The 22,819-nt window shown below is 38.7% G+C and overlaps 1 protein-coding gene across 1 annotated transcript; it reads left to right on the forward strand.

The window, feature by feature from the left end:
- The first annotated feature begins 1,877 nt into the window (after positions 1-1,877).
- Positions 1,878-14,609, forward strand: boka (BCL2 family apoptosis regulator BOK a). The gene is made up of 5 exons (XM_015001318.2): positions 1,878-2,253; positions 2,459-2,813; positions 7,362-7,490; positions 10,830-10,993; positions 13,272-14,609. Exons 2-5 carry the CDS (start codon positions 2,600-2,602, stop codon positions 13,395-13,397), a joined length of 633 nt encoding a protein of 210 aa, XP_014856804.1. The 5' UTR covers positions 1,878-2,253; positions 2,459-2,599; the 3' UTR covers positions 13,398-14,609.
- The last annotated feature ends 8,210 nt before the right edge of the window (positions 14,610-22,819 follow it).

Raw genomic sequence — 22,819 nt, forward strand, 5'->3', positions numbered from 1 at the left:
CGTTTTACTCAAATTCAGGGGCTTGAATTTAACAGTTAAGATTATAAGGCATGCTGCATTCATTAAGCCAGAAATCATTAGCATGCTAAGTCTTATCAGCGATGCATAATTAGGTCAGTGAAGATAGCTACACCGCTTCATGTGAAATCCAATAAAACTTGAATAAACTGGCTAACTGTTATAGTATTGACCCAGGTGGTGGTGCTTCCTGCCTACAGCGCCACCATCCACTAAGACTCCCTGAAGATAGTTGGATGATACGAGTTGCAACATTTCGCAGACGTGGAGCTGCTGCAGGTAGTGGAGTCTCTCTTTCACTTTCATCATTACAGGGTCATTAAAACAGATTCAGATGAAACAAAAATAAAAAGCTTCACCTGCAATAAAGTTTTGAAAGTTATGCACACAAAAACAGGTTGTTGCTTTAAAAAAAATTACCAGCAGAAACTATGAATTTACAATGTTGTTGCTGCAGGTGCAATCAATCAGATCACAGCAGCAGATCGGTAACAAATGTGAGTTGGTCTTATTAATCATTTGATTTCTTTCATTGGGATCCAGTGCTGTGGTCTCTCATGCTTGTGTCGCAGAAAAGAGGGGAATCACCATAGCAACCAGTGATTTAATACTCTCGGAGTGTTTGATTCTTACATTAGTCAACAACTTTCTCTTTGTTTTAATCCATCATGAGTGCTGCTCTGGACAATGCACTGCAAGAACTGTGTGGAGCTTACATTGAAAATTAAGGGAGAAGCTCCATAGTTGTTGCATATAGGAAGAGGATTTTCAAAATCAAACTTTATGAAGTAAGAGTGTATAGAGCTTAACTTATTACAAAACTGGGTCCAAATTCCTGAGGACCTTGGAAAGATAAAGTTGATGCATGACGATCGTACTATTCGTGAACAATTTGCCAATTCCAGGATTTTCTTTTCTAGCACATGTCTAAAATATTCTAGAGAAAATGCAACACGGAAAGTGAAACACCTAGCCGCAATGCTACTTGACATACTATTAGCTGGTGTTTGCTGAATAGCCAATCCAGGAGCGAGATTCATTACCTTTGCGCTAACTGGTTGCTCTTAACAGCATAGAAGAAGGCGTTTGAACTTTTAATAGCTAAAGGTTTTTTAGAGGGGACCAGAACCTTTCTCACAGTAGACTCTTAGTATTCTCATTGAACATTCAACTAGGGTTACCACCTTTCAGAAATTAAAATAAGGGACCAGTCCCTACATATGTAGGGTTGCCGTCCCGTAAAATACGAAATCGTACAGACACTGGACGCGATGTTTTCCGGATTCTACAAATGTGTATTTGTAATAACAAATAAGCTGTCCCCGAGTACTTCATATAGTAGGTTGCCCTAGTCATTGTTTGACTCACGGTGTTGATGTCGCGATATTGTGCCCAACTGCTTTCTGGGTAACACAAACTAACCGACATGCTGCCGCCGACGCTACATTTAACAGCCAAATACGGGACGGTTACGTATTTTACGGGACAGGTGGCAACCCAAAATTCAACAGTAGAAGCCAAGCTTCACCATCACAACAACATTAAATCATTTATTCTAATGGCGTGTCGAAATGTCATGTTTTTGTTCTTCGTGGCCCCGCGCCCTTAAATCTGAGTGACATAATAAAGTAGCTGAAATTTCCATCGTCCCTCTTTCTACAATTTCCAGAAGCTGCCATGGTGGATGTAGTTTTTATTAAAACTGTTTTCACATAGATATCCTGTGACATTTGCGTCTTAATAATCCCCAAAATTATTTTGAATCCATCAAGCTACGAGCTAATGTCAGTGACTTGCTGTGTTTCTGCAGCTTTACCTCTTATTAAGCTAAAGAGAAACTAACAATCAGTGTGGCCTCCACCTGTCATAAAGCTTGTTAATGATTAACGAGTTTCTGTGAGAGAGAGAGAGAGAGAGAGAGAGAGAGAGTGTGCGCGTGCGTGCGTGAGTGTGTGGAGGTGCCGATGGGCGGGGCTTATAGTTGCTGCTTATCTCCGCCTTTGGACTCCACAATAAGTGCCCTTAGATGGAAAGCCCGTCAGTCTGCGAACAGGGGAGCATTTTTTATTTTTTATTTTTTGGCTCAGACTGACTTCGGCTCCCCTGCTTAAAAACAACAGAAACAAAAACTTCGTTATTAGATTCACTTCTCTGCTCCGCTACAAGATTTTTTATTTATCATTATTTTTTGCATATTACCGTTGGACTCAGGGTTTTTTTCTTCTTTCTTTTTAGGTAAGTGCAGCTTGTTTTAATATTTAAACGCCTTCATTGATTAATTCAGAACTTTTACCTGCTGTTTTTGTGTTTTTTTATTATTATTATAATTTTTTTTTTTCTTTTTCCAGCTCCCTGTGTAAACTTTGATTGGTTGCGACTGTAGCTGTGAGTTTTATCCAGGCTATCAACCCACAACCTAATCCGTGTGTTTGTTCTGCAGGATAATCTCCGCAAGTCTGTATCTGATAATAGCAGCAGGAGATCTGCGGTGCGGTGGTGGAGGGTGAGAGCGGGGGAAAGTTGATCTGCTGAAGCCGCGCAAGAAGCGGCAGCGGCGGCTGCTGCTGCGACACTCGGGGACATGGAGATGCTGCGGCGCTCCTCCGTGTTCGCGGCCGAGGTGTTCGACCGGTCGCCCACCGACAAGGAGCTGGTGTCCCAGGCTAAATCGCTGTGCAGGGACTACATCCACTCCAGGCTGAACCGCGTCGGGATAGGCTGGTCCAGACCTGAGCAGGGAGTGGCGGCGTCGGGAGGAAAGCTGGCGGAGGTGTCCGTGGTGGTTCAGTGGCTGTGTAAGTCCGTCATGCTTCCTACAGAAGTTTGGGTCGGGATCCATCTGGGATCCTCTGCAGAAATCCAGCTGATAGAACTGGAATTAATACGGTGCACTTAATTTATGCTACAAACATTTGACTAACTGGGACAAAAAAAAATTCTGACTTGTTTAGGAAAACCTTTCACAACAATCTTTCATTCTGGAAGAATGAAATATAGTTTAGTTTCAAACTATATTGAAACTAAATAGAAGTGTGGAGAATTAAAAAAAAGCAAGAGGAAAAAAAAGTTTAAGATTAAATCTAATCTTAATTGTCTGGAAAAGAGGGATTAGAAGGAAAAATAGCCAACAAAGCTGAATCCCATGTCGTTTGTTGATCTGTATACATGTTGCCATGTTTATGCAGTTAACATGTCAGCAGCACACTATTTTTTTATTAAGTATAAAATATCATGCCAAATGTGCCTCACTAGTAAAAACAATTCTAAAAGATTTCATTCTTTGATAATGATTTGCCTATTTATTAGCAAAAATGTAATAAATTTTTTTCCTAATAAATACTGTTTTAATTTACCAGAAGCTACAAAATCTTCAAAGAATAATCATGAGCAGCATAATATTTATTTATAATACACTATGTAGTGATACTAACCACTTCAAGGTTGTGTTTGTATGTAAAATATGCTACCTGACAGAATACTTACATTTATCTGAGGCTCTCTCTTGTCGTTTTGTCCAAGTGTTTACCTGAAAAAATCTCCTTCTTCATTAGTAGCTATGAGGCCATTCTCCTTAGCTCCGCCCCTTACTCCATGTGTCAATTTATTTTTAATATATGAGACAATGTACAGCATAAATTAACCACTGAATGAGAGCTGCACTCTACCAGGCACAAACGCACAAACACTAAATTATTCTAAGCCTGTGTTATGTGAACAAACTCGATTGGAGGAGCTGCCATTTTGCCATATTTATAGAAATCTGTGCAGTTGGCAATTTAATAAGAAAATGCTGACTGAGACACAGCAGGAGGAGCTCAGAGGTAGAAAATGATTCAGTTTTCTGATATGAAATCATGTTCACCATTTGCTCCAGGTGAGACGTCGTTTTGGGATGTTCTGAGCGACGGTCGCCCGCTCCGGTCCCACCATGTGACCAGTGTGAATATAACCGAGTCGTTTTTGGTGCTGAGATAAGATATGTTGCCTGGATTAATGAATAAAGGCAACAAATCGTTTATGTCCTCATCGGTTATAAAATTTGAGCTCCCTGATTGGTCCTCTGTCTGGCCTCATCTCACCTGCAAACAGAAAAAAATAAAAGTTTTTCCCCTCCACACCGACCCGATCGTTTGTTTTTCTCTGCCGGGTTGCTGGCGGCGCCAGGTGCAGCTCACATGTTTTCACCTCAGACACTTTTGGACCAGAGAGACAAAAGTCACAAGACAAGGGGACTTGTAATGAATTCCCCTACATTTACACTAATTGTCCTAAAATAAAGTCCAGTTTAAGTTAATTAAAGCTAAAAATGACCACAGACGGATAAGTAGATCTTTTAAAAACTGTAGAAAAAGATTGTTTGAAGGTGGAGGAGGATCTATGAACCTCTCGGTGCATCTGCTCTCTCAACTCAGTCATAGTACCAGAAATGGTTTGGATGTGAATATATTGCAGTGGATTAAAGCTGCATCCTTGATGCTGGTGATGATTTTTTTTTTCCTGCTTTAGACATGTACACTGAATCAGTTTGTGTCTTTTAACTGTTATTTATTGGACTGACTTTTTATTTTTTTAGAGTAGTTTGACAGGAACGAGAGTAAAGAGAGAGGCATTAAAGCAGGTAGTCAGGGAGTCGAACCTGTGACCTCTGGCACGAGGACTAAGGCCTCAATATGTGGGATTTGCTTTGCCCCTGCGCCACCTCAGCATCCCATGGATTGGGAATGTTTAAAGTGTATGATCTCTGTTAGTGAAATTGTATAGTCTGTCTATTTAGATGAGAATTCTGGGTTATTTTGAGCATTGCGTAACATATTCCACATTTTTATTAGTTAGATAATGGAGACAAAATGCAGATTTTTTAAATTTTATTTCTTTTAATACTAATCACTCATGATTAGCACTAATCATGCGTGATTAGTTTTTGTTCTTTCTTTCTTTCCAAAGAAAGAACAAAAAAAAAGGTGCCGTCAGTGTGGGCAGGTCTGGCGAATAAAAGTCAAGTGGAATCCAGTTGCGTTCGAGTCACATTTCAGAGGTATGCAAGGAACGCGTTGAATTTTCAGTGAAATCCCTTCAGAGGAATCTCTCTCTTTAACGTACAGGATTATTCAATCCTTTCTCCTCAGGAGTAATTTCTCAATGCAGAAAAAAACACAGTAGACCAAGTTGTTTCTGGTTAAGGTATTGCTTTACGTTTTGTGGTTAAGACTCCACCTCTGTTTTAGGGTAGGAAATTCACTTGAAGCCATATATGTATGTGAATGCGTGCGCGCGCGCGTGCGTGCGCGTGCACGTGTGTGTGTGTGTGAATCATGTTTAGTGCTGAAAATCTGCCCTCAGATTTTGACAGAAAACTTCAACCTTCTTTAAAAAATCTTCACTTTTCTGTTTTATAATATAAACACTGGAGATGAGTACCGCTCTGATATTCACAGTAAATATGTAATCTCGGCCTCTCAGCAGGATAAGTAATACGGTGAACCGATAAACGGCAGGAAAATCCACTTTGATTCACCGCGTTTTAAAGTCGATAATTAACCGAGCTGTGTCCCGGCGTCCTTCCTTGATCCGTCACATGTTCTGTGACTGCCACTCACTTGATCATTCAGACGGTCCAGGCGGCTCATCCTGCAGCTGCATGGATGTCTTGGAGTCAGTCCTTCATCTGAATCTGCCGTTAAAGCAGGTAGACTGGATGGCCAGGTCTGGCTGCAGCTGCAATTCCCTGAACAAATTAGACTTACCTGGAATACATTTCAGTTCCCCGTGTTGCAAAGCCACTTACTCATTTGTTTTTTATCCCGTAGAACAGTGTGCTGTGGTTGGTTTTTCTATTTCTTCTACATTTTGAGTGATTCAGTATTTCATCATGACAAAAACTCGTTTCCTAAAGAACGCCTCTGGTGACAACCCACTGGGCAGCTGGTCACCGATGTGTTTTTCTGCTTTATTTTTTTCTTTTTTTAATTTTGTTTTGCGGTTTTTCAGGTGTTGTAAAAAGATGATTTGCCATCATTTTTCTTATTGAATATTTTGAGAGTACCTCTTTGTATATAAGTTTTTAGCTAAATTCCTCCTTTAATGGTGTTTACTTGTTTTCTGTGAGGTGAAGAAATTCCATCGATTTCAGGAAAATTTGGCATCAATAAAATAATGCTGTTCACGAAGAGGATCAGGACAAACAGCAATGGCTACGTTTTATACCAAGCTGAGGAGGTATAAAAATCCAACAGGCTGGTCTGTGTGTCCTGTGACCTTTACAGAAATGAATACAGAGTCATTTCTACGGAGCTAAATTGGGGTCCTGAACTTTGTTCAAAAGGAAAAAAATGAAACTGAAAGAAGTTTCAAAACTGAAAAAAGGGATTTGAAACAGGGAAAAAAGCAATCAGTTTCCATTTTTTTTCCTCATGAACAAACTTTATGGATCCAATCTAGCTCCATACATTTCTGCTCTCAGGCCAGCCAAATAAAACCTTAGAGCCGTAAATGTTACAGGACTTTTTGAAAAAAGACAACTTTACAACTTTCCCAATTTTGCTGTCTTCTTTAACAACAAAAATTGTATCCCTTTTTTTTCTAATTTTAAAATAAAAATAAACATAAAATTTAGTAAAAAGAGGATGAATTTTCTGATTTGTGGAAAAGAAAGCAAATATATTCTACATAATTTCCAAAAAACAAATCTAAAAACCCACTACTGGTTCTCTTGGTGTTACTCCCTGTAGAAATTAAATGCAAATATTGCAAAAATAAAATGATGAAAACCTGCAACTCTTATTACATTTATATTTAAAAACATTAGTTAGTTCTTTATCCTTTTTAGAGCTTGCCACCTCAATTGCTAAAAATGACCTTTACAATAAGACCTTTACAAGATTTACAATAAGCCCATTTCCTCCAGTTAGCCACATCATGCTAGCACAGTACAGCCTATGCTATCGCTCCTGTAAGCACCAAGAGGAAGAAGTAAGACAAAATTTATCCCCCAGCTGTCAGACAAGTTGTTCAGCTGAGGATTGAACTGTGTGTTTCGAGTTCATAGAGATGCTAGCACAGTTTCACTTTCCTTCATTTTACAAACCACAAATATTACCCCAAAAAACAGACTGAAAGGTTATCTGCAGAACCCATTAGAGCTGCAACTCAAATGCTGCAGAATTTATATTAAAAAAATCTATCAAAATAGCATTTGCTCATGCTAGCTGGTCAGCTCCAGTAGTTTCTTTGTTTTAGTGCATGTTTAAAAAAAAAATCATCTATGCTGTGAAATCCAACCTTACCTGTGTGTTAGGCGTTGAGAGGATGGGCCGAATGAACTCAGATTGCTCTGTTCCGACCAGGTGAGGAGTTGGAGTTCCTCCGGCCCAACATTTACCGCAATGTGGCCCGGCAGCTGAACATCACGGTGTCAGTGGAGGGGGTGGTGTCTGACGCCTTCATGGCTATCGCTGCGGACGTCTTCTCAACAGGTGTGTCTTCCTTTTACTGGGATTTTATACAATAGACCAATTTAAAGTAGTGCATAATTGTGAAGCCGAAGGATTACATCTTGTGTTAGGATGTCCTACTTAAAATTCCAACCCTAAAATTCAGCTGGGAAATGGCAGTATGACTTCAACATTGATGACAATATCTCCATGCAGTTTGACTCCGATAGTTATTTTGCAAAAAATAAATAGGGATGCACGATATATCGGTATCGGTTGATTTTAGTTATTTTTTAAACATATCGGTATTGGTCCGATGAATAAAACTGGTCTAATATTAATGACCATGTTTGTATTTGTGACTGTATTTATGGGGGACGAGGGGTGACAATGTGATATTTGTTAATTCATTCATATAGGTATTTATTATATCTGTAAATATTGGTTATTGGCCGTAGCACCTGTATAGTATCAGACATTGATATCGGGCCAGATTTTTGAATCGGTGCATCCCTTAAAAAAAAAACAAACAAATCTAATCTGTTGATGTACAAAGCTGTAAAAGCTGTATAACAGATCTGCAGCTGTGAATACAGAACAAAGCTGGTTCTACAGAGTTTTCTCTTTGGATGGCTGAATATGGACCTATGCCACATTTTTCAAACTTATAAAACCATGCATCTTTTTTTTTTACTTCCACTTCTCTATTCTACATCATTTTATGTTTGCTTGTCACAAAATCGCAATAAGATGCACTGAAATTCGCCTGCAGGTGGATCTCAAAGCAGTAATGGTGAAGAAATGTTTCTCTATTTAGAGAAACTCCTTTTGGAAGGAGGAAGCTCAGAGTTTCAGGCAAACACAACGAAGATACAGAGCAAATGGGGAACTCTTTCTACTTCTCTTATTGTGTATTTTTGAGTAGTTGTAAAACAGATCCACAACTTTCACTGAGTAAAACAAAACCCACTTGAAAGTTAGAGCATTACTTTTCATCTGAACCCAGGATTCCCTGTTATTTAGAAGAACTTTGGCGACCTCCCCCCCCCACCTTTTCTCTTATCCCCTGCCAGGAAAGGAATTTCAGTGGGAAACCTTCAGCCCATATTAGGGTAAAACGCTGTCAGACTCTGTGATTGTTACAGACAGTTTGGACCCCACCCAAGAAGCTCAGGCATGAGTCTCAGCTGGCTTCTTTTCCTCCGGGAATATAACAAAGAGATGAGCTGCAAAGGTTATCTGGGCTGGATCGGGTTAGCCTGGTCTATTTTTAGTGAGTCCAGTTTGAGGTTAGCTGTATTTATTCAAGAATGCTCTAATGGTTAGGATAAGTGATGGTCAAATTCCATTCAGTGCATATAATTTATGGCCCAACCCTTCCATAAACTCAGAGTGAACGTGCAGCAAATGGGCTCAGATGAGTCATTGTGTCGAGAGGAAGTCCTGAGCAGCTGGAGATCATGACCACAAATGCCTCATCCGCGAGAGTTTGGTCTCAAATGTCACACTGCGCTTTGTTGAGCAGAGATAAGCAGTTAGACTATCTGCGAGGGCTGATGGGGGGAATCCTTCATGAAACTTGCCAAGTCACTCCCCCTTAGTTCCTGTCTGTCTGCTGTGAGCTTGACTCAAACATATCTGCACCGCTATAAGCATCCTTCCTCGTTGTTTTGATCCTGAAAAGACATTTTCAGTTTTAGCTTCTCTCTCATTGATCTAAACCATAAGGGAATTAATTAAATAAGTAAATGAAGTGGTGCCACCTGTAAGCATTAGCATTTAGCTGGTTAGCGCCATGCTGAAGTACACGAGAAGCTAGCTAGAGAAGCCGCCCAAGCTAGAGGAAAGCTTGGAGAAAATAACAAAAGCGAAGCTGCAGTTACTCTTTTGATTTTGTCGATGCGTAGTTGCTCTGTAATGCTGCGATCCAGTTTAGTGGGAACTTGGAGCTAACAGCGTTTTATAGTTAACATGGTGACGCCCGTAAACGTTGTTAGCAGGACCTCTAACAAACATCATTTATAAATTAAAAGCAACTTTTAATTTGTTGAGTTTAGAGTTACAGGCGCTACATGTAACATTGATTTTAAATGCAGTCTTGCATATGGTCTTGTAAAGTAAACATGTTGAGTTGATTTTGGACACTCCTGGTGTAGAATAATCCAATCCACATTTTTAGCATTCGAGATTAGAGATGATCCTTTTAAACCCAGAAATTGTTAAAATGCCAAGCAGGAAAGACATCAGTAGTAATGTTAGAGAAGTTTTTTTCTTTCTGAAAGGAACACGACATCATCACTTAGGCCATTTTGACAGATGAGACCAGTGTGAAGATATTTTGCCACAATGCAAAAACCATGACGCAGTTTTATTACAAACAACTAAAAACAAGCTATCGAACAAGGTGGCCTGTCTCGCAGCCACATGATCTATGCACCTGTGCAACAATTGAGTTGACGATTCCCTTCGAGGTTTTCTAGAGTCAACTGTGAGGCCATTTGTCTTTTAGCTGAAGCTTGGCCTAAACTGTGTCCTGCAGCAGAATGATAATAGTCCCAAACACAGCAGCTAATGAACAATGACAGTAATGTTGTACTGAGAACTTAAGAGAGCTGCGCAGGAAGGAATACCCACAAACCTCAATAAACTGAAGCAATGTTTAAAGGAAGTTTAGGTCGAAATTCTCCCACAAAGATGTGAGGAACCGATAAAGTCGTGTAGAAAACAACCACTTCAGTAAAATTCTGCAACACACACACAAAAAATGTTTTGCAAAAGGAAAGAAAAAAAAAAGATATTATGAAACATGAAGGTGACTTGTCACGTTAAATAAGACGTTATACCTCACTTGAACCTCTCTCATCATCTGTTCGCATGAAAAAAAAAAAAGATCAACTGAGATGTCAACCAGTGTTAGAAAGTCCAGATCCCACCAATAAAGAGAAACCCGATCTGTTTTTAGGAACTTCTACAGACGGCAGTGACAGACTGTGGATAGAGCTGCGGCTCCGTTTGGTTGTCTTGGATATATAAACACCACAGAAATAGTCTGAAGCTTTGACTGTAAATGGCGTGGCAGCATTTGACAGGAACGCCGCTCTGGTAAAAGGATCTGCTCTCTAATGTAGCGAGACTTTCTGTCTGCATGCTGTCATTAATTTCTGTGTTGGGATGTTTTTGCCTCTGTACCACAGTGGGAAACCTCAAAAAGACCCTGGCCTGTCTCCTGTTAGCTTTCAGCCGAACCCTCAAGCTATTATGTCGTGTTTCAGTTTCCATCCTTAAATGATTGCCATCGCTCAACATGTTTGCACATTAGAGAGTGCAATTTGCTCTGAGCTCTAACTCGTATGTGTGTTTGTTTGTGTGTGTGTGTCTCAGGAGTGACGTGGGGAAAGGTGGTTTCCTTGTACACCGTGGCGGGATCCCTGGCAGTGGACTGTGTGCGCCATGGTCATCCAGCCATGATTGACACCATCGTGGACTGCATGGGGGAGTTTGTTCGCAAGAGTCTGACCCCCTGGTTGAAGAAAAGAGGAGGCTGGGTAAGGAAAGCACTCACCCATTTCGAGAGATGCACCAATCACAATTTAGTAAAGCCTTCGATCCGCCAACACCAAAAAGCTGCTCTTTTTTTAAAGAGCTGCTTTTACCCAAATTCAAAATATTAAGTGGTTAATTATTTCATCCGTTCAGGCTAAACATCAAGAGCACTAACAGATTGTGTCTTCATCATGATATGTATTCATTGGTGGGATTCAGTAGCCAGAAACTGGACATCTGTTTCCATAAAGTTGATTCTTAAGAAGCAGAAGACATAAGACAAAAGTAGAAATTTTAGCATCTTTTGGTTGTTAGTCTGAGTAGTATCTAAGACGATCATTTAAAATCAGTAGTGATTTTTATTTATTTCTTCTTTTTTTTTTGGTTAAACAAATCCCACGCATGGAGGCCACAACTCGCACCTTACGGGACCTAAAGCTCGACACAATGTGTGGTTCATCACCAAAATATGCCAGAAATGTTGAAAGAAAATTCTTTTCTGAAGACTCACGGTCCCATTCTTCATTATTGGCAGTGTACCCTGATATAGGTTGCATCCTGTAGATCTTTCTGTTCCTTTTGACTTTTTTTTGTGTGTGTACCAGATAACTTTGCACCAGTCTTTCTGCTACCCATCTATGTATAGAACTGTTTGTCCTTTCGTGTCTTTCTTGGGAAAGAAGCAGTTTCTTTGCTGCTCTTTTGCTACAAGGCCATTCCCCAAAAAGTCTACACATCAAAGTGCTTGCAGTTGCACTCCCACCCACCTGTTGGCTCGTCTTGAGCAATTTCTATTTGATCTAATACTCTGATCTCCAGGATGTCCTGAACCCCCAGCAGCTTTGTTTTGCTGGTTACATTCTGATTCAATGTCGCTTCCATCTGGAACCATTCACACCGATTCTGCCTCAGACCTCCTCTTTGCTCAACTGCTTCTGGGTATTCTCGTTGACATGAGCTAACATCTGCAGCTGGTTGATCAAAACCTATGGATCTTTAAACTATGGCTGACCTTTACACAGACAAAGTTACAGAGGAAAAGAAAGATGTAAATATAAATCCTAGCTTTTGCACCGTATGTCTTGAATCGTGGGAAAGTGGATTCGCAGGAAGTTCCTTTTTTAGATAAACATAAGGCAGAGGAAATAGTCCCGTTCATTTCAGTGCGTTTCAGTGTTCTAGCAATAGAGTTGGACACGGTGGACGAAGAGCGACCGACAACGTGCCTCTGTCTGCGTTTGCTGGAAACGCGGCTGTTTGCTCAGAACCGCGGCTTGCATGCCTGCGGTGTTTTGAGGAGAAGTGGAGTGTGACAAAATGATGAGCGGCGTATTGTGCCTCTGACCTCACAAGCTCAAATGAGGGAGCGACCTGTTTTTGAGCGGAGCTCCAAACCAGACCCAGAAAGTTTTCCACAGAGAGGCGGGCAGGCAGCCTGTCGGGAACCCAAGAGGGGGATCTGAGGATGGAGACGTGTTTAGTGTCAGGGCTGATGCTGCGCCGTGCTGCCTGGGGTATGTCACTCTCTGTCAAGCTAGTTATGTAAGCTGCCTTGGAAGAGCAGTTGGAAGCATTTAACTTTTTCCACATTTTGTCAAATAGCATAAGCGTCAAGGTGCTTAAGATTTTATGTGATAGACCAACATTAGGAAGAGCATTACTGAAAATTCATTTAAGAAAAAGAGAGAAAAGTGTGGAGTGTGGCACACATTTGTCGTCTCAAAGTTTTGTAAGAGCATTAGTGAACAAACGGCATCATTACCTTTCTTTGTGTTGGTCTAACACTGTTTTACAAAGAGGAGGCCGCCAGGGGGCGCTGTGGTGGCTTCAACAAGTTGGAGGGAAAAATGCAAATGGTAATAAAAAACTTGAATCCCATAATTTTTTTAATCTTACATTATTTCATCATGATTTTATTTTTATTTTTCAGTCTTTCTTTTTCTTAAAATCTAATTTCAAACAATAGATCTAAATGCTCTTTGGGGGGGTGGAAGGACATGACATAGAAAAAGCTTGTTATGTTGTCTAACATGCAAATTTCCAGTAAACAAACTGAAGTTTATGACTCCAATGTTGGATGAAAAGTTTTCCAAAGCCTTTTAACCAGTGAGACTGTTTTGTTTAAAGTCAGTGTCCTGTTCGTTAAGCTACGTAAAGTTATAAATTATTTTCATCCTGACAGAGCTGGCTGATCCTCCTCGCTGTGAACCCTGTCTGTGCCGCCTGCCTCTGTCCACATCTTCCTCCAAAACGTCTCTTAAGATCTCTGTCTCCCTACAGGCGGACATCACGAAGTGCGTGGTGAACACCGGCTCCTCCTTCCACTCCCACTGGTTGGTGTCTGCTGCCTTTGCATTCGGACATTACCTGAAGGCCGTGGTGTTGTACCTTCTCAGAGAGAAGTGAAAGACTCTGCCAGCGCCACGAGGGCCTCCATGGGACCAACGTTTACACTGTTTTGCACTGAGCCTCGGTCGACGGGCCGCTGATCTCCTGTCTATTTATTGTTTGCACTGCTTGTGTTAGGGCACGCTTTTTAAATTGAAAGAAGACTTTTTTTCTCTCTCAAGCTGCTGCACTGTATGTATTCCTGTATGGGTGACTTGCATGCCATCTTGTGGTAATTAGGGGTAAATGCTTCACATCAATGAATAACCAAGACATATTCAAGAGATTCTAAGTTTAACAAAGATTACCACATCTCATCGTGGCGGTATTCATAACACAAAAAGGCAATTCTGCTATTTGACAAGAGTGTGGAGAAAATTATTAGAGAGGTTAAAGTTCAAAACATTGAAATGATTTGAGGGAAAGCAGTTCAAAACTGTATTTTGCCATGAAGTACAAAAGTAAACTAAAGAGTGCCTTGCAAAAGTATTCAAACCCGTTAAGAGTCACATTTTTTTTGATGTCACAACCACGCAGTGTAACCTATTTTATTTAAAATTTTAGGGGACAGACCAAAACCAGATATTGTTTATGTTTTAAATAGCTAACTTTATTCTTGACTGCTGTTTTCCTTAATTCTTGTTCACTAATGCTCTCTATCAGAGGCCTTCAGCTGAGTTTATACCAAGATTAAATTACACACAAAGGTGGACTCTATTTGCTAATTAGGTGAAATTTGAAGGCAGCTGATTGAATTTGAAAAGTGGGTGGAAAACAAATGCAAAACACTTTTTTTTGTTAATAAAGCATGTGTAAATTTCCTTCCATTTCAAAAACATGAACAACGTTTAGTTTGTCCATCACTTATAATCCCAGTAAAATACAGTAAGGTTTGCAGATGTTAGACATTCCAAGGAGGTTAAATACTTTTGCAATGCTCTGATTCCCATGGGAATTTCCCTTTTATTGTTTTTTATATCAAAGAACAAATAAATTATTTAAGAAACATTAAAGATGAGTTCCTAGTGAGGTGTTTCTGGCCAAGTTTCCCTCCATCTCTATGGTTACCACTATTGTTGCTGCACTGTAAAATGAGCTGTTAAGCGATGATACTCATGCAGTTTGTAAATAGATTTTATTCCATGAATAATGTCACTGCTGTGTGTAGCGTTAAGCAACCTATTAAATGTTTGTCAGAACTGTAAATAGTAATAAATGGTATAAAATTGATTTTTCATTTGTTGCAAATGACTTTTTTCTTTGTAATTTAATGTAGAAATGAGGATGTTTTAGATTTTTCTTACTCTTCACTATGCAAAGATAATGACCATATTGTATTAATACTTATTTTATAATGTTTACTCCACACAGCTATTTTCCTCTTTGCTCTATTTTCAAGATGCAGTCGCCAACTAACTTTATCTTCAGAAGCTGTTTTTAGCTTCAGATCTGTGGTTGATGCACACAGTTTAAACATGATCAAGCTCATGGATGGCTCATCTCCTTCCATATATTATTACAATACTGGGATATTCTAATGGCGTTTTTGCTTGTAGGTCATTGTTTTAGCCACATTATGTGGCTCAGGATCAACCAGACTAGCAGAGATCCAGAGTTTTTGAGATTTTTCAGTGAGTTTGAGGTATCTGTGACACATCCACAGGTGTTTCTCTAATTAACATGGATGCAAATTGGCCTATCAGAAGCTTACTAAGTCATTGCATCATCATTTGGTCTTTGTGCTTTTGTTTATAGTAATCTCAGTGCATGTCAGATAAGAAATCTCTTGGAATATTCTGCCATTAGGAACATATTTTGGGAATAGAAACTGACCTAAACTATGTGAGAAATATGCCAATTTTCTTTTTACATTTTTTACTGTGTATGTTGACATTTGGTTTCAGTTATTTTAACTACCATTAACTACCAAAGCTTTATTTTTAATTTCACTATGACACTACTTCACTGGCCAACACAGCAGCATGGTTGTTATTGCCATCAGGGTCCTGGGTACGAATCTCACCTTGGAGATTTTCTGCATTGAGTTTGCAGGTTCTGCTCCCTGCACATGCGTGGGTTTCCTCCCACAGACCAAAAATATGTGCCATATGTTAATTTGTCTCTAAATTTCTCTTAAGAATGAGTGTGAGTTCTTTAAAGCTATATAGAAAAATAATAAAACATTCTGAGGCGTTTGTTGTTCCAAAAACAAATGTTTTCACAATTGAATCATGATTCATTGGGTTTTAGGCCAACAGACATCATCCCGCTGGTCCTAATTCTTACCAGTGACGTGCGGTCAGGGGAGGCATGGAAAAATAATATATAATAATAAAATCATTTATATTGCTATTTTCACCCTGTGGTTTGTACTATAAAGTATCTATTTTTTACTTAGCTTAACCAATTCTGATTAGCTTTTTTCTTAAAAATCGCTGGATTTTCGCATTTTCCCATTGAAATGCTCAGAAGCGAAGCCGGTGAGGCAGCAGTGAGCTGAGCCTCACCTGGGATTGCGCAACCTCTCGCTAACTGCACTGGCTGCCATTCTATTAGAGCATGTTCGTCCTGTCTGTACGCCAGCTATAAAATGGCTAAGAAACATTTAATATATGGACTGATTTTCCATAATTTCGCTTATGTATATAATGTACAGTTTTTTTGTCACTAACTGTGTGTGTATCGTGTTTTGTGTGGGTAGGAGCGATCAGAAACGGCAGAGAACAGACTCGAGGTGAGGCAGGCAGTTCTCTTGCCTCATGGCAGGGGGCGCTCATGATCCCAGATATTGTGGCTGCACAACTGCAGAGTAAGACAGAGTGAGCTAGCCATGGAGCTAGCCACATAGTAAATATGTAAAGTACAGCGATATATTTGTTTTCTCATGTCTTCAGATGTCAACATGAAAGACTACATTTCTACACTTAAACAGTTTTCTAAAGTGGATTTTCAATTGAACCAGGAGATAATAACTAAAGGAAGACCAACACCAGAGCTGAAAGTTTTGCTTCGAGACAGTTTGATGATTCTCAAACTGAGTAGAAAAGACATGCCGAGGATAGACTTGGCTTTGGATGAATGGATATTTTTGTGCAGAATTAGCGGTGCATGGATTTCATTGATACATAAAGGTAAGACAGCAATAAGATGTTTTTGTTTAGTTTTTTTTAATGAAATGTGCGTTTTTTGGGCTACAGTTTATGTTTAAATAATTCAGTAAAGTAGAAGTGGTAACTCATCTACCACAGCAATTATTTATTAATAAAACATTAAGTCTAAAACGTCCTACAACAACATGCTGAATATTCTGTTCTGTGTGCAAAATTCTTGAATGTTTTTTGGTGTTAAATCCTAAAACATGAAGTGGCATTGTTGTCAGTTGCTATGGCAACGAGTCTGCGTAGCTTGGCGAATATAGATCACTTTGCTGTGGATCATAGCACGAAATTAATACCTACATTTCTAAGTTTCACTGAGTTAACGTGGCTATGGATGACATGTAAAAGATTAGTCTTTCTGCAGCCCAGCGTTGTATGCATGCGCGAAATTTCCGTAGGTTCAATATGCATGGTGTCTAAGTCATAAGTCAGTGCCTCACCAGCAATGAACCTCACCGCACGTCACTGGTATAGATAGATAGATAGAGATTGATATCGATACGTAGATATCTATATATATAGATATCTGCATATAGATTTATATATGTATAGATAGTGATTCATATCGATATATATATAGATAGATAGATAGATAGATAGATAGATAGATAGATAGATAGATAGATAGATAGATAGATAGATAGATAGATAGATATCTGCAGATAGATAGATAGATAGATAGATATCTGCATATAGAGATAGATAGATAGATAGATAGATAGATAGATAGATAGATAGATAGATAGATAGATAGATAGATAGATAGATAGATAGATAGATAGATAGATATAGATTTATATATGTATAGATTGATAGAAAGAGATTGATATCGATATCTATCTATCTATCTATCTATATCTATATATATATATATAGATATAGATAGATAGATATCTACAGCAATTAGATGTAGATATCTATCTACATCTAATTGCTGTAGATAGATAGATAGATAGATAGATAGATAGATAGATAGATAGATAGATAGATAGATAGATAGATAGATAGATAGATAGATAGATAGATAGATAGATAGATAGATAGAGATTGATTGATATCGATACATAGATATCTATATATATATATAGATATCTACATATAGATTTATATATGTATAGATAGAGATAGATATCGATATGTAGACATATATATAGATATCTATATAGACAGATAGATAGATAGATAGATAGATAGATAGATAGATAGATAGATAGATAGATAGATAGATATCTACGTATAGATCTATCTATCTATCTATCTATCTATCTATCTATCTATCTATCTATCTATCTATCTATCTATCTATCTATCTATCTATATAAATTTTATATATAGATAAATTTATATATCGATATGTAGATATAAATAGATATCGATATATCTTGCCCAATTTGTATAGGTTTAGACTTCTAAAATGCTCTTTTTGTTCCATGTTGGTAAAATTTTATTTTTCTAAATCTCCCTTTATTTGATAAATGTGGTTGTCTTTTTTCTGTTTAGAATTAGAAATACAAATTGTATAATGGATGAACATGAGTTCTGATGTCCTGGCTTTTTAATATAATTTAAAATATCCAATCAACAACTACAGTGGCTCTCTTTCTAATACCTGCCAATCACTCCTGCCACTCATGGCCCCACCCTGTTGACTTCATGTTTGGTCTTTGCTCTGAGAGGACTTTCCTCAACAGATCTTGCTGGTATTTGAGTTTAGCATTAAGTTTGCGATTTATGTCAAACATCTCATCAAGCTGTCTCATTAGGTATTTCTGTAGTTCGATACTTCCCAATTCAGGTTCTTTCGATTTGGCCTGACAAGTACACTTTGGTTGTCTTGCGGTGGAAATCACAGTGTCCTTGGAGTAACACTGCTTTTCCAAGGATGCTACCTGCTCACCGTCTTTTGCCAGAACTGAAACATCGTGCTCTTCGATATGTTCAGCGAAGAAATTTAGGTCAATGCGAGGTTCTGGTTCAGGTAACACCTTCCAAAATGTCTTCTTCACTCTTGTGGGCAAAGCTGACTGGTAAGTTGTTTTTTCCGGCAGAGGACTGTTATTGATGTCACTATTTTCTGTCAAAAATGTTAGATCTACGCGAGCGTCTGGTTCAGGGAAAGATTTCCATAACAGAGGCGTCTTCTTGATACGCTTCGTCATTGGTGTCTGATTCACTTTCTTCTGTGATTTCTTTTCAGTGACCAGCTCTGTCTTAGAAATCATAGGTTCTTCTGTACAAGAGTCCTTTTTCAAGGAATCTCCCTGATGAGCTTTTTCTTCTGGCAGAGAAGTGTCCTGCTTATTAATATTTTCAGTGCAAGACTTAAAGGACTCTTCCTTCTCTGCCAGATCGACTGTCTCCTGCAGTACGGAGATCGATTCCTGTGTGGCTACTGGTGAAACGTCTTGCGTTTCAGTGGTTTCAGCTGAAGTCCTTATTTCAGCGGGGGCGTGTTTCGCCAACCAGATGTGAAACGGTATCTTTTTCTTCTTGATGCGCCTTGTGGTTGGTGGCTGCACCTCCTCTCGCTGATCCAGTGTCTCCTGTGTTTTGGAGACACTGAAATCCTGTTCGGTGACCAGTGGTGTTTCCTCAACGCAATTCTCCTTTTTCAAGGAATCTGCCTGATCACCTTCGTCTTCAGGCAGGGAAATGGCCTGCTTATTAAGATTTTCAGCGCAAGACTTAAAGGACTCTTCCTTCTCTGCCAGATCGACTGTCTCCTGCAGTACGGAGATCAATTCCTGTGTGGCTACTGGTGAAACGTCTTGCGTTTCAGTAGTTTCAGCTGAAGTCCTTATTTCAGCGGGGGCATGTTTCGCCAACCAGATGTGAAACGGTATTTTTTTCTTCTTGATGCGCCTGGTGGTTGGTGGCTGCACCTCCTCTTGCTGATCCAGTGTCTCCTGTGTTTTTGAGACACTGAAATCCTGTTCGGTGACCAGTGGTGTTTCCTTTGCGCAAATCTCCGTTTTCAATGAAACTGCCTGATCACCTTCGTCTTCAGGCAGAGAAGTGTCCTGCTTATTAATATTTTCAGTGCAAGACTTAAAGGACTCTTCCTTCTCTGTCAGATCGATTGTCTCCTGCAGTGAGGAGATCGATTCCTGTGTGGCTACTGGTGAAACGTCTTGCGTTTCAGTGGTTTCAGCTGAAGTCCTTACATCAGCGGGGGTGTGTTTCGCCAACCAGATGTGAAACGGTATCTTTTTCTTCTTGATTCGCCTGGTGGTTGGTGGCTGCTCCTCAGACTTAGAGGGCTGTTCCTTCTCAATTGTCTCCTGCACTCCAACGATGGACTCTTCTTCTTTGACCAGTGATTCGTTCTGCTTTTCAATAGTTACCGCAGAAACCTCTTTGTCAACGGGGACATGTTCCTCCGACCAGGTATTAAACGGTACCTGGTTCTTCTCGTTGAATTTACCCTCAGGTGGCTGGTTGTCCCCTTTGTGATCCACCGTCTCAGGTGCTTTGGCGATCAATTCATTATCAATCACCAGTGGAGATTCCTGCTGTTCGATATTTTCAGCAGATTTCTTTAGCTCCTCAGATGCATGGAGCTCCCACCAGACTGCAAACGACATTTTCTTCTTCTTGCGTTTGGGTGGTTTGGGTGGCTGTACCTCCCTTTCGACAACGTTGTCGAAAGCGACTTCTTCAACTCTAGGTAGGTTGGACTGCATAGTAACCTTTGTTTGTTTCAGGTTCAAAGATAAATAACTTGTCTAGAAACTCAGGAAAGATTTTACTTTAAGTTTGACGTAAATCTCCAACAGAAACTTGCACCAAACAAAGTCAAAAATCTTACTATCAACTGCTAAGTAAATTCTCACGAGAAACGAATCAACAACGGCTGCTAACAGGTTGTGATGAAGGTAGATGGATGTGACAAGATTATATAATCGCTGGTGATGTCAGAATTCTGCCTTTGAAGTTATATTGTGATGTCACATTGTGATGTCACAGTTTCGTTTGATATTCAGATCGGGCTTGTCTGATGGATCGTCGGAACCTGACAACAGAAAGAGTCAGCGGGCTTTTAAACTGTCACTGGTTGCCGTAGTTACCCACCATTAACTTGTTGTTTTGACATTGGTTAGCATGTTGTCAGCATAGCTAGCCTAGACTATTATAACTGTTCAAAACTGAGTGATAAAATAAGTTATGCTACGCTATATGTTCTACAACCCCAGTAGCCGTCGTCGCATAGACAGCAGTCCACAGTAAAGCACAGTGGTGGCACCATCATGTTATTGCAATGTCTGTCTTCAGCCAAACCCTTGGCTTTCTTTTGAGTGAAAATAAGTTTTAATTACTATTTAAAACTTAATTTGTGGCTGACTTCAGTTTTTGATCTGATTTCAATTTTGCTTACCACTTTATGTGAAATGATTAGGGATATAATGGCAGATAACCCAGAATGTAAGGTTTGGTTTGGGCCAATGCTGGACAGCAAGGACAAAATTGTTACTTGTTTTTCTGTACGGTTTATTTTAATATCTTATTTCTTTGGTACAGAATCAGAAAACTGGACATTTGGTAATCAATAAAAACAAGAACTGAAGCGGCTTAAGACCTGAAAATACAGAACTAATCTCAAGCTAAGGTTGATGGCATGCCTTCAACATACAGCCCAGTTATTGTGTCGCAGATTAATAGGTGTTTGCCTGATTATTAATTCTCTAGCCATACAGTAGCTGTGCTGATACAGAGAGCGAGAAAGACATGGTTTTGAGTTGTACTTTAACGGTTTCTCCCTTTGCTGTTAAGCACAGCACGAAATTAATAATATCTACATGTCTAAGTTTGATTGAGATAACGAAATTATTCTGCGGCGGCAGCGCGGCTAAACATCCCATGTTAAAGAATAGTCTTTTTGCCCTCCAGCGTTGCACGCATGCGCGACATTTCCTTATGTAAACAATAACATTCAGGGGTCTAGATTTGTAAATCCGATTATAATTAAGTCGGTGCCTCACCAGCTTTGAACCTCACTGCACATCACTGTTCTCTAGAACTCAAAATTCCATTAAAATATTATTTTCTAATCATGTAAAAGCATTGTTATGGAAAACGACCAATAAAATAACTTTTTTGTGGTCGAAAAAGTCTTCATATCTTAGTAGCTTAACTCCCACAAAGTGGGCTACTGTTACAACATTCAGATGAGCAACTCCTCCGTTACTTCATACTTGTGTCTCTGACTGAACTTACACATACAGGCCGTTAGAGGGCGTTCGCCCACTTTTTTTTCTCCCTAAACGCCCCATTGTGTTCTGCAGAGCGTAGACATTAATACGTAGACGACTCATGGAGCGGGTCGGCCCATTGCAGCTATATGTAATCGCGTCCGCCATATTGAATGTGGCATCTCTGCCAGTAAGCTAATACAAATGAATGGACCAAACTTCAGAAAATGCCATTCCACAAAGTATTTTTAGCTAATGTTCGTCATCGACCCACTCACATATAAACGTGAATATATTTGGAAATTAAACAATCACCAAAGACAACATTTATGACTTTTCATTATATTTTAATTGTAATTTCTGAATAAAGAAAATAAATGTGAACCTATAATACAATTGATTTTGATAAATAATTTTTATATATAAAGTAATCAATATTTATGAACATATAAATACGTCAATATATTAAATAATAAAATATATGTATATATAAAATATATATAATTTATTTATTAGTTAAATAAAAATATTTTATTATTCAAATAAATATATGAATAATATATGAATAATATATATATATATATATATATATATATATATATATATATATATATATATATATATATATATATATATATATATATATATAATGTGTGTGTGCATATTTACTGAATGTGGAATATGTGCCAGTAAGGTAATACAAGTGAATGGACTGAACTTAATAAAGTGCCGTTCTAAAAAGTATTTTAAGTTAATACCTGCCATTGACACATTTTCTCACATACATTAATATATTTGGCAATCAAAGAAATTACTAAAGAGAGCATTTCTAACTTTAAAGAGCACAGTTAAATTAAAGAGCACAATGTTTTTATTTGATAGAAACGATTCTGATAATTTTTATAATGACATTGATGAACAGACACATATTTACAGTGTTTTATTAAAGAATATATTTACATAATTCCATAATTTAATGTACATTTAACATTTCAAGACAAGACACAAATAATTTTCCTGTATTTATTTTTTATACATTATTGAGAAATGACTTGATTTATAAATCAGTCATTGTCAAACATTAAACTACACA

The sequence above is a fragment of the Poecilia mexicana genome, unplaced genomic scaffold (assembly GCF_051168715.1).
Source record: "Poecilia mexicana isolate PSO_F unplaced genomic scaffold, ASM5116871v1 scaffold_4, whole genome shotgun sequence".
Taxonomy (NCBI): Eukaryota; Metazoa; Chordata; class Actinopteri; order Cyprinodontiformes; family Poeciliidae; genus Poecilia; species Poecilia mexicana.

What these genes read in the sequence shown, in the direction of transcription:
- boka (XM_015001318.2), top strand. Translation starts at nt 2,600, where the DNA reads ATGGAGATGCTGCGGCGCTCCTCCGTGTTCGCGGCCGAGGTGTTCGAC. An exon ending in CGTGGTGGTTCAGTGGCTGT is followed by an intron (nt 2,814 to 7,361) that starts GTAAGTCCGTCA and finishes TGTTCCGACCAG; the next exon opens with GTGAGGAGTTGGAGTTCCTC. An exon ending in TGAAGAAAAGAGGAGGCTGG is followed by an intron (nt 10,994 to 13,271) that starts GTAAGGAAAGCA and finishes GTCTCCCTACAG; the next exon opens with GCGGACATCACGAAGTGCGT.